Source organism: Pseudophryne corroboree, chromosome 2 (assembly GCF_028390025.1).
Source record: "Pseudophryne corroboree isolate aPseCor3 chromosome 2, aPseCor3.hap2, whole genome shotgun sequence".
Lineage (NCBI taxonomy): Eukaryota > Metazoa > Chordata > Amphibia > Anura > Myobatrachidae > Pseudophryne > Pseudophryne corroboree.
The window spans coordinates 33,353,419-33,366,125 of record NC_086445.1 but is presented as its reverse complement, the minus strand read 5'-3'; the positions used below and the strand labels follow the sequence as shown (position 1 = coordinate 33,366,125).

The window sequence follows — 12,707 nt, the reverse complement described above, 5'->3', positions numbered from 1 at the left end:
TCAGTTTCCGCATGGGGTTTATAATTATTATATGAGTTTTATTTTCCCTATGTTCAATCTCACGGGCAAAATCCAACAAAAAGATTTCACTAAGTAAATCTATGATTTGAGCAGCTCATGTGTGTAGAACAAGGACGGGCAGCCGCTTTGTGATGGTTGGGCTTCCATTAGGGGATACATGACCTGTGTGGAGCTGAATCAGCAGTGACAGGCTTATTGGCCGGTCTCTTGGCAGCTGTACTGCGACAGAAAGACGCAGCCCGGTAATCTGAGGATTTACCCATAACACCCGCCTCAGCTCACTGCCAAGAGTCTCTTCCGACCAGTGATCTCACATCCGTCTAATGACCGTTCTTACCCAGAGATGTGTAGCGATGCCCCAGAGGCCTCCGCTTTACGCGGCGACTCCCCCGTTGGCCGTCCTTCATTCCGGACCGCTTTATTTTTGTTTTTATTCCTTTGAGACTTAGACAGGTCATCATCACTTATGTAATCGCTGGTGCTGCCATCCGATTTCTTCACACAAGTGCGCACCCCCAAAAAAGAAATATATATATATAAAAAAGAAGAATAGACAAAATGTTAGAAGTGGTCGTTGAAGGACCCTCAGTTGTGCTTTATGAAAGCATAATAAGAGTTATTGGATATCATAGATGTGACAGAGAGGATTCTTTGGACTTACAGGTGTCGTGTAGAAGAGGTTCTCCAGCAGGCTCTGGTCATAGTGTGGATCGTTCAGTTCACTCTCATTGTAGAAGTCGCTTCCTGCCATGGATTCTGGTGGTGACCCAGTCCCATCCCAGTAATGGCCAGGAGACAGAGGAGAGCTGAACAACAGACAACCGAATCAGCTGCATGAGTGGGTTTATGTATACTGCATAGGAGGCCGGGTGCACAGCAGAGGGAGATCACAATGTATACACTGTAAATCTATAGTACACATGCAGCAGGAGTATATGTCACATATTCTGTAATATATATACTGATGTACATGGTGCGGTAATGTTATCACATATTTATAGTAACAGGTAAAAAAAATAATTTTAGGCTTAGCTTATAATATGGAGAATCAGCCAAATATAAATACAGAACATTCGCAGACTATAGAGAACAGACCGCACAGGGGGAGATACAGGATCAGCCTGACCAGAGACCGTGTAAAGTCTGCAGCACAAATTACTGAACTCATCAATAAATGATTAAGTGTTAGGTGGATTACCCTAAGTAACACCCGCGCCCAAATAATGATTAACCTGCGGTCCAGTATTCGCATTCTCCAATGACTCCCATGAAACAGTGATGGGAGCAGCCAGGAGCAAGCTAAGCAATCGCAGGAGTGGGCAGACGCAAGATAAGCAGTCATGGGCAAGAGCAGACAGGAGTGAGCAAAGCAGCCACGGGAGTGGGAAATCACAGGCTTAGTAACCACAGGAGGAGGAAAGCTTGAGCAAAGCAGCCACGGAAGGGGGAAATCACAGGCTTAGCAACCACAGGAGGGGGAAAGGTGAGCAAAGCAGCCACGGGAGGGGGAAATCACAGGCTTAGTAACCACAGGAGTGGGAAAGTGTGAGCAAAGCAGCCACGGGAGAGGGAAATCACAGGCTTAGTAACCACAGGAGGGGGAAAGCGTGAGCAAAGCAGCCACGGGAGGGGGAAATCACAGGCTTAGTAACCACAGGAGGAGGAAAGCTTGAGCAAAGCAGCCACGGGAGGAGGAAATCACAGGCTTAGCAACCACAGGAGGGGGAAAGGTGAGCAAAGCAGCCACGGGAGGGGGAAATCACAGGCTTAGTAACCACAGGAGAGGGAAAGTGTGAGCAAAGCAGCCACGGGAGGAGGAAATCACAGGCTTAGCAACCACAGGAGGGGGAAAGGTGAGCAAAGCAGCCACGGGAGGGGGAAATCACAGGCTTAGTAACCACAGGAGGGGGAAAGTGTGAGCAAAGCAGCCACGGGAGAGGGAAATCACAGGCTTAGTAACCACAGGAGGGGGAAAGCGCGAGCTAAGCAGCCACGGGAGAGGGAAATCACAGGCTTAGTAACCACAGGAGGGGGAAAGCGTGAGCAAAGCAGCCACGGGAGAGGGAAATCACAGGCTTAGTAACCACAGGAGGGGGAAAGCGCGAGCTAAGCAGCCACGGGAGAGGGAAATCACAGGCTTAGTAACCACAGGAGGGGGAAAGTGTGAGCAAAGCAGCCACGGGAGAGGGAAATCACAGGCTTAGTAACCACAGGAGGGGGAAAGTGTGAGCAAAGCAGCCACGGGAGAGGGAAATCACAGGCTTAGTAACCACAGGAGGGGGAAAGCGCGAGCTAAGCAGCCACGGGAGAGGGAAAGTGTGGGCTAAGAAGCCACAAGAGCAGGAAAGTGCAGGCTAAGCAGGAGCGAGGGGATGTTAGAGGACCCACAGTTTAGCCTCAGCTTGGACAGCAGGTAAATGGTCATTTAGGACAAGTTCTGTTTCGCATTGAGGCCTCGTTACCAGCGATATCCATTAGGCACAGACACTTACCTGCCCAGTAGCAGCTCTATAGCCCTGTCATCATGTGAAATATGTAACTCGGGAAGAGCGTGGTCTGCCGGTTGCAGGATCACATCTCTACCGAACATAGATTTATGGACATTCAGGAGGTTCTGGTGAAGACGAGATGAAAGGATCTCTGGAGAAGACCTGCAATAAACAAATGTGTATATAATAACCACGTAACAGTCTGCTATTGAAGAGAAATGTTTATCTGAGCACTTCTAGTACAGTCACCTGACAGCGTGTGAGGTGTAATCTCTATTAACCAAGACAGGGGACAGCACTGACTCTCCGTCCAGGTTAGGTTCCAGCCGCAGGGCAGATTCGGCTATGGCGTCTCTGAGACGGTTTCCTTGGTGTAAGAGAACTGAAAAACACAAACTCGCCCTCTTAATAATGTACTGTAAGCTAGGAAGTCTGCTTGTGTGAGCAAACAACAATGCAGGGCACCCGAACAGGCCAGGTTTTAAGGATATCCATGCTTGTATAATAAAACTTAATGAGATACTAATTTAGTCACCTATTCTCTAGCATGGATATCTTTAAAACCTGGACTGTTAAAGTTCGTCGAGGACAGTGTTTGCGAACCTCCCCGAAAAAAACCTTATCTTTGGAGTAAACGGTTTATTGGTAAGCGCCCAAACTCCAGAAGCGGAGGCTCCCCATTCACAAAAATGAGTAGAGGATTATTATTATTAGCGGTTATTTTTAAGGAGCCACGAGTCCTGCAGAGCCGTACATGGGCAAATCAGGGAAGAAGAGGAGGAGGAGGAGGAGGAGGAGGAGGAGGAGGAGGAGGAGGAGGAGGAGGAGGAGGAGGAGGAGGAGGAGGAGGAGGAGGAGGAGGTTGTTGACAGGGGGTGCGAGTGGAGATGATGTTGGGGATGTAGAGGGGGAGAGGTTGTTGACAGAGAGTGTGAGTGGAGATGATGTTGGGGATGTAGAGGGGGAGAGGTTGTTGACAGGGAGTGTGAGTGGAAATGATGTTGGGGATGTAGAGGGGGAGAGGTTTTGTTGACAGGGGGTGTGAGTGGAGATGATGTTGGGGATGTAGAGGGGGAGAGGTTTTGTTGACAGGGAGTGTGAGTGGAGATGATGTTGGGGATGTAGAGGGGGAGAGGTTTTGTTGACAGGGGGTGTGAGTGGAGAGGATGTTGATGATGTAGAGGGGGAGAGGTTGTTGACAGGGGATGCGAGTGGAGAGGATGTTGGTGATGTAGAGGGGGAGAGGTTGTTGACAGGGGATGCGAGTGGAGATGAAGTTGGGGATGTAGAGGGGGAGAGGTTGTTGACAGGGGATGCGAGTGGAGATGATGTTGGGGATGTAGAGGGGGAGAGGTTGTTGACAGGGGATGCGAGTGGAGATGATGTTGGGGATGTAGAGGGGGAGAGGTTGTTGACAGGGGGTGTGAGTGGAGAGGATGTTGGGGATGTAGAGGGGGAGAGGTTGTTGACAGGGGGTGTGAGTGGAGAAGATGTTGGGGATGTAGAGGGGGAGTGGTTGTTGACAGGGAGTGTGAGTGGAGAGGATGTTGGGGATGTTGAGAGGGAGAGGTTGTTGACAGGGGGTGTGAGTGGAGATGATGTTGGGGATGTAGAGGGGGAGTGGTTGTTGACAGGGAGTGTGAGTGGAGATGATGTTGGGGATGTAGAGGGGGAGAGGTTGAAGGCTTTGTGAGTGAGCGGAGTTTGAATCTGATTTGGTGTAGTCACTGGAGAGTCAGACAGCCGGGAGGAGGATTGGTGAGTGCGGAAAACGAGATTGGCAGTAGAGTGGAGAATGGAATGACGAGGATGTAAAGCGAGAGAGGAGTAAGACTGAGAGGAGAAGGGTACGGTAATAACGGAGGTAGAGGATAAGGGAGTGGAATGACAATTTTGGTGGCTTCTAGAGTGAGAAAGGGACCAATCCCAGAAATATTTTGGAGGTAAAGAAGCAGGATTGAGTGAGGGACTGAAAGCGGGGAGTGAACGAGAGGGTGAAGTCACCAAGATAGCTGGATTGGAATTTGGAGGAGAGGAAGGTCTTGGCAATGGACAAAGGGGGTCATTCCGACCCGATCGCTCGCTGCAGTTTTTCGCAGCGCAGCGATCGGGTCGGAACTGCGCATGGCAGCCGTCGTTGCCTAGCGATCGCCTCTGAGGCAGAGGCGGTCGCTGGGCGGGAGTGGGGGGACGGCCCGCGGCATCTGCGTGACGTCACACGCAGTCGCTGCGGCCCGGGGAGCGACGAGTAGCTCCCGGCCAGCACGCTAAAGCTGCGCTGGTCGGGAGCTACTCTTGAAGTGCAAAGGCACTTCTCCGGGGGGGGGGGATGCTTCACTGACATGCGGGGCGTCCACCCGCATGTCAGTGTGAATGATCGTAGCTGTGCTAAGTTTAACTCTGAATGACCCCCAATGTACTTTGGAGCGGGGAAAGACGATGAGTTTGGTTGTCTAGATCTTCATTTACAGGTAAACGCAAAAAGTTGCAGAGGTGTCAAAGTGTAAAAATAAGATTTTAAACCTACCGGTAAGTCTTTTTCTCCTAGTCCGTAGAGGATGCAGGGGACTCCGTAAGGACCATGGGGTATAGACGGGCTCCGCAGGAGACATGGGCATTATAAAGAACTTTTAGTATGGGTGTGCACTGGCTCCTCCCTCTATGCCCCTCCTCCAGACCTCAGTTAGAGAACTGTGCCCAGAGGAGATGGACAATACGAGGAAAGGACTTCGGTAACCTAAGGGCAAAATTTATACCAGCCCACACCAATCATACCATATAACCTGGAATATACGCAACCAGTTAACAGTATGAACAAAAACAGCATCAGTCAAAGACCGATCTTAACTGTAACATAACCCTTATGTAAGCAACAACTATATACAAGTCTTGCAGAGTAAGTCCGCACTGGGACGGGCGCCCAGCATCCTCTACGGACTAGGAGAAAAAGATTTACCGGTAGGTTTAAAATCTTATTTTCTCTTACGTCCTAGAGGATGCTGGGGACTCCGTAAGGACCATGGGGTTCATGACTCTGTAGCACCGATTGAGCAAACGCGAGGTCCTCATCAGCCAGGGTATCAAACTTGTAAAATTTAGCAAAAGTGTTTGAACCCGACCAAGTAGCTGCTCGGCACAACTGTAAAGCCGAGACCCCTTGGGCAGCCGCCCAAGAAGAGCCCACCTTCCTAGTGAAATGGGCCTTTACCGAATTTGGTACCGGCAATCCAGCCGTAGAATAAGCCTGTTGAATCGTGTTACAGATCCAGCGAGCAATAGTCTGCTTTGAAGCAGGCACTCCAATCTTGTTGGCTGCATACAGGACAAACAGAACCTCTGTTTTCCTAACCCTAGCCGTCCTGGCTACATAAATCTTTAAGGCCCTGACTACATCCAGGGACTTGGAGTCCTCCAAGTCACTCGTAGCCACAGGCACCACGATAGGTTGGTTCATATGAAATGAAGTGTCAAAGTCGAAAAATATTGTAATGCATACACCATGTACTAACCCCATACACATGCCCGCTGCGCGTGCACTTGTTCCGCCATGCGTGCACATATCCGCAATTTGCGTATGATCGCTCCCGCGTTCCTGCGCGTGGTATAGGTATATACGGCGGGGTTTGTGAGCACATAGGGGGTTATCAGAACATTACATATTTAACCCAAATAGTGCACATTGTACACATATCCCCCTGCACCACATCAGCAAGTATCAACAGTTTAAATGATTCCAGGACTAAGGGATTCGCCTTTGCATGATAGGAAGGGACAGACTAAGGTTAGAAGGTGATGTCTAGTATCCAGCTGTACGGTATTTTAAGGGTAACATTCCGGTGTTGGTTAGAGAAAGATCGCATGTTCCTGCGTATAGTTATGTGCAAAAGTAGAATATAGATATAAACTGCATTTACTGTATATTATGTATGCGGCGGGAATCCAGAGGATACCACCCCCAAGAGCAGTTGAGAAAGACATCGCCCACCTTTTCAAATCAACCTATGACCTCTCCTGTAATATAGAGATGCATCCCTGTGTCCAATGGACAATGAGATTACAGTAACCATTGTATTGTGTATGGAAGTTGTGTATAAAAAGCCCATTGCTGCCTGGCCGGTCAGAAGACTCTGAACGCTTTCTACCCGATAAGCGGAGGACTGGTCCAGGTTGCGCAAGCGAACATTCTCACGTATGTACATTGACTGTAGCCATTATTCTGTTGTAGATTTATCTTGTTAGCCTTGTAGTGTATAACTTGTAACTGTTATCCCCTTTCAAATAATCCACTGTGGTGTTAGAACCCAGCGGTTAACTACATATCGGTGTTGTGTCCTCATTTCCCTGCTAGGGTTTAAAGTGTTTAACTGTGAAAGGTTTAAAAGTGTATTGATAAGGTGTGTACGCATAGCGGGTACTTTATACCGTCAGCGCTGCGTAAGGTTTAAAGTGTAACATCGTTACAGTGCTTTGCGGCACATAGTTTAGAGTGTAAGAATAACATTGCATTGCATTACGAATAAGGTTTAAAGTTTAATAAAAGTGTGCGCGCGCTGTGCGTACTCTGTACACCCAGCGCGGCGTGTGTACGCCAAGTACGTACAACGTACGGGACTCTGTACGCAAATAACGTACAAAGTGCGTAGCGTGTGTAATAAGTCCAGCGGCAGCAGCGGCTCAATGGTTAAAGGGTGTTTAAAGGTATAGCTTTATCGTTTAAGATAATATCGGCATTATCAATTGGGGGCATCGTCCGTTTTTTCCTCATACCCACAACCTAGCAGGTTAAAGCAGACTTCATCTATCAGCAAAGGGCGGAGAGGTATCTAGGTATCCTACGTAAGCCTTTTCCTGGTCGTAGAATACACTGATAAACCCTACCTCAATTGCTGATATGATGGCGTCTGCTCTGCATGGTTTGTAGGGATGCTGGTGGGATACGTAAGGTAAGAACGCAAAGCTATTTTTAAAGTCTGTAAATTTCTGTTTGGCGCCAAATGCGCACACAACACACGCATACACCTGTATTTTGTACTTTGCATATTTGCTTGCATTGTTGCCATAAGTAGCGATTACTAGATTCATTTAGACCTGTACTGAAAAATTTGTTGCTATTTAGTTAAAATATAGTTAATATTTAAGGAAGTAAGTGTAAGACGCATACGCAGCCTGGCCTAGTTGTAAAGGTTTATACAGAAGAAACTGTGTGTGGTGTTAAGTGAGCGATTATAGTTAATATCGCTTACATTTATAGAAGTGTGGTATTTGTACTACTGCGGACGTACGGTCTTTGTACACGTGTCTTGGACAAAGTACGGGACTGCGTACGCTACGTAAAGACATACGCACGTGGCGTGTTCACGCAACGTGCGTAAAGGTACGACCGCTAAGTACAAATTACACAATAGCATTGTTTACTTTAGGCGCGAGACGGTAGCCACGCGATAATAGCACAAATTGTTCAGTGTCCAAAATTTAGTTTAAATAAATCCTTTTTTACTGTATTACCTCTGGTACTAAGGCTGTTTATCTGAATGAAAGTTAATTTTCTGTACAGAAAAACCAAAGTGTATTTGAGTGAACGAGTGTGAGTGTGCAAACAATAAAGGTTTTGTGGACCCAGGGAATTCGGGATCCCGTAGGAGACCACACCAGGTGAGTGGACACTTGGTGGCGTGAGAGTGGCTTGCTCACGTTAACATTGATTAAAGTACAAAGGAGCAAAGTAGTAGATATCGCAGACCAAAGGTCAGCGAAGGTTTCGAGTACCGCAGACCAAAGGTCAGCGAGGTTTTTGTTTAGATACCGCAGCCCAGGGGGTTAGCGAAGAACCCATATAGGCCATTTGATTGATACGCTCCGGCTGAGGTTTCGCAGCCTGAAAAACGATTCCATTGGTCGTACGGCGGATAAGTAACAGTTATCTATGCGCTGTGCGATTGTACCGCGCGTTCGTGAGTGCAATACTTAGCGCAAGGTGATACCCTTTTTACGAGCTTTGTGTAAAATCGCGAGATCATTAGCGCTGGGAGTTGTTTTAAGGGAGTTTCGCTGGTCACTCAGGAAATCTCCAACAACCAATATTTACTGGAAAGGGTAAGTCACTCCCAGATACTTTCAGTAAATAGAGGTTACACAGGGGCCCTAGGTTGGGTACATTGCCTGCGCTATCAACAGTGTATGGTAGTATTGGCCAACGTGGGCGTGAGTGGGTGAGAGCACTCGTTGAACTTTCACCGTTGCCTTATATTGAGTATTTTGTTTTTTTTGTAGGAATTAGCTGAGAAGGCAATACCTGCAAAATATGGGGGCCAGTTGCTCAAGTAAGGGACGTTCAACCAGGGTTCAGGTTGATATTCCGCGGCCCAAGGGGTCGGCGAGGTACATAATGTGTGAGAAGTATGGATCACACACAGAGGTTTTATGCAATGAATGGGAACGTATGACTGCGGAAGATAGGGAACCATTCCCTAAGGTAGGAAGTTTTAATCCAGAGGTATTGCAGAATTTAAGGTTTAGGATATGTCTGATAAAATCCCGAAAACAAAGGGTCAGACACACAAACGGTTTACATTTATGGCAGCAAGAGGGCGATATGCAGAGGGAACTAGCTCACGCAGCCGGTTCCAAACCTAGCAGGAAACTGATGGCAACCGCACTACTACCACCGTATATTACAGGGGAGAAAGTGGCTACAGACAATGGCATACTGATATATGATAAGAGTGAACTTGATAAATGTATTAATGCTAACCCGTGCAAGTTGTATCCCATTCTAAACTTCCCTCAGGACTGCGAGCAAGAAGATGAGCACAGCACAATATCGGCACTCTCTCTAGCAGCCACCATACAAGACACCCAAGTGGGCACGGACCAACCAATAAGAGTAGTAAAGGCCCCTAGCGGAGGAGTAGGTGAGGTCGTGTCCACAGGTAAGTACGGTACAGTACATTATGCAGAGACAATTGCACCTCACATTGAAGAATCAACTCAGAATGATGTAATTGAACTAAATCCTGTCAGGGTGATCGCAGTCCCCAATGCGAGGACTGACGCTCAGGGAATCACTCCCATCAGGAACATTGCTATGCATTGTCCTTGGTCCTGGACAGAATTGAGAACAATTATGTCTGAATTTCCCGATCCCAGAAAGGATCTAGCCGCATGTCAGAGGTTTATTAGAGAATTAGGTAACGCCACCGAACCCACAAACAAAGATTGGCGAACAGTGCTACGAGTAGGTTTACCCTCCAATATTGACCCTGCGAAATTCATTACTGATTGTAAATTGGACGTAGAAGTACCTTTCACTGATGAATACACTCAGGAGAATGTAAGACAGATCAATCTACAATTAGGAGTATGTTTCCCTACTGTTGTCAAATGGAATAAAATCTTTTCCTTAAGACAAAAAGAAGGCGAAACTGCTTCTGAATATTTCCATCGAGCACTGCAAGAAATGGCTAGATACACTGGGGTCGAGGACATCAAGGAAAATATACATCATAGAGAGGTAGCCGTGTCAGTATTAATGGACGGGTTAAAAGAAACATTGAGAACAAGGGTACAAACCACTCAACCTAACTGGAGGTGTATCTCGGTGGCTGCATTAAGAGAGTCCACTATCGAGCACGATCGGAACATCATTAAGCACAGGGAGTCACAGGGGGATAAGCTGATGACAGTAAGTATAAAAGCCCTTACAACGAAGCCGCATCAGCCGAAACCCCAGACCCCTGATGGTAAGTCGTATGTAGTAAAATGTTATGACTGCCAGAGGGAAGGACATTACGCACGAAACTGTAATTATAAAAAGGCATACATAAGGTATATCGACCCCCTAGACCAGAACATGAACCACATTATGATACACGTAATAGGGATCAGGGATCGCATAGGAGGAGGAGTTATGAGCCACATGCAGGGGAAACAAGGAGGTACCCACCTAGGAGGGACTGGCAGACCTCTGGAAATTCTCAGCTACCCCCCTCACATATTGTAGCTGCCAGCGCGCTGCGGGAGGGTCACAACATACAATAGGGGTTAGGCCACACCTGTAGTTTGCAGCCAGTGAAGTTGATTGCTAGCCTTGGAAATGAACCCGAGGTCACAGTTGATGTAGCTGGTAGATCACTACCTTTCCTTGTAGATACAGGGGCGGCCAGGTCAGTGTTAAATTCAACGGTAGGTATGAAAACCACGGGCAAAACAATTTCAGCAATGGGGGTAACAGGAATAGTGCAACACTACCCTTTTAGTAGACCAGCTGAGATTACGATAGGGCCTTTGCAGACCTAGCACTCCTTTTTGCTGGCTGCATCGGCTCCGACTAATCTACTTGGGAGAGATTTATTGTGTAAGATGAGGTGTGTCATATATTGTACTCCTGAGGGTGTCTTCTTAGATATACCTGAGAATCACGTTCAGGAAGTGCAGGATATGTTAGACACCCCACAAAGGTTAATGTCACACTCTGCTGTTATAGACAAGTGTCCATCCAAGGTAGAGGAAATGATCTCCCAGATACCGGAATCCCTCTGGACCAAAGATGGACAAGACACTGGATTAATGGCAAATGTAGCTCCTGTAGTAGTGCAAGTAAAAGATGGTAGGATAGCTCCAAAAATCCCACAGTATCCTCTGAAGCCAGAGGTGGAGTTAGGAGTGTACCCAATCATAGAGCGCTTGCTACAACAGGGCATCCTAGTTAGGATGTCCAGCACTGCCAACAGTCCTATCTTCCCTGTGAAAAAGAGTGGGGGGAGGGGTTACAGGCTAGTGCAGGATCTAAGGGGGATAAACAAGACAGTTGAGAGCCAATTCCCCGTAGTGCCAAATCCAGCTGTCATCCTCATGCAAATTCCCCCTACTGCAAAGTTTTTCATTGTCATTGACCTCTGTTCTGTTTTCTTTTCGGTCCCTCTGCACCCTGACAGCCAATACCTGTTTGCATTCACATACAGGGGAGTACAATACACATGGACTCGCCTACCCCAAGGTTTCATTGACAGCCCAAGTATTTTCTCCCAGGCTTTGCATGACTGTTTACAATCCTTTCAACCTGAGAGCGGGTCAGTATTAATACAGTATGTAGATGACTTACTGCTGTGTTCAGATTCACTCGAATCGTCCTTGAAAGACACGAAACAGCTTCTGTTTCACCTTTCTAATACGGGACACAAGGTTTCAAAGGACAAGTTGCAGTTGTGCCAGACCAAGGTAAAATATTTGGGACATTGCTTGACACAAGGACTTCAGACACCTCACCGCTGATAGAATACAGGCGATTCGCGACATGACTCTGCCACAAACCCAGCAGCAGATCCGCACTTTCCTTGGAATGTGTGGGTACTGCCGAAACTGGATCCCAGGGTTCTCCATCCCAGCTTTACCTTTACAGGAAATGGTCTCCTCAAACAAACCAGATCGAATCTTTCACACAGATGAGTCCGAACTGGCATTTGAGAGACTTAAACAATGTCTATCACAGGCACCTGCATTAGACATGCCAGATTATGGGAAACCCTTTGAATTGTACGGCACGGAAAGTGCTGGGTGTGCGGCAGGTGTCCTAACCCAGAGACATGGTGATGCCAGCAGGCCGGTAGCTTACTACAGTGCACAGTTGGACACCGTAGCACGGTCTCTCCCCACATGCTTGCGAAGTGTTGCAGTGATAGCTTTGCTAGTGAGTAAAAGCGAAGACGTAGTGTTAGGACACAACCTGACCATCCGTACACCTCATGCAGTGTCAGCCTTACTGAACTCTGCCCAAACCAGACATGTCTCATCTGCACGGTTTACAAGGTGGGAATTAGCACTAATGGCCCCTGTAAACATCACCATAAAGAGATGCAGCGTACTAAATCCTGCAACTTATCTGCCAGGTGTGCCTGGACAGGCACAAAGGGTGGAGGATGAGGATGGTGAAGGAGGATTTAGTACAGACACTGACACACATGATTGTATGGAATATCTGAACCAAACTTTCACTGCAAGACCCGACATTAGTGACAACCCACTGGAAGGCGTAGATTTTACTTTTTACACTGACGGTAGTTGCCACAGACAGACGGACTCGGGAGACCTGTGTACTGGATATGCAGTCGTAGATGAGAGGTATCATAGAAGCTGAACCCCTGGGCCCACCGCACTCAGCACAAGTGCTGAGCTGGTCGCCCTAACCAGAGCGTGTGAATT

General features: G+C 47.6%; 1 protein-coding gene across 1 annotated transcript in view; it reads right to left on the bottom strand.

Moving 5' to 3' along the window:
* Nucleotides 1-12,707, bottom strand: part of C2CD3 (C2 domain containing 3 centriole elongation regulator) — a 165,777-nt gene that overhangs the window by 129,609 nt on the left and 23,461 nt on the right. The window contains exons 6-9 of the mRNA XM_063950988.1: nucleotides 2,760-2,892; nucleotides 2,514-2,672; nucleotides 683-827; nucleotides 359-516 (exon numbers count right to left, since the gene is read on the bottom strand). Of these exons, the coding sequence (XP_063807058.1) occupies nucleotides 359-516; nucleotides 683-827; nucleotides 2,514-2,672; nucleotides 2,760-2,892 (595 nt within the window). The remainder of the gene's footprint in view (nucleotides 1-358; nucleotides 517-682; nucleotides 828-2,513; nucleotides 2,673-2,759; nucleotides 2,893-12,707) is intronic.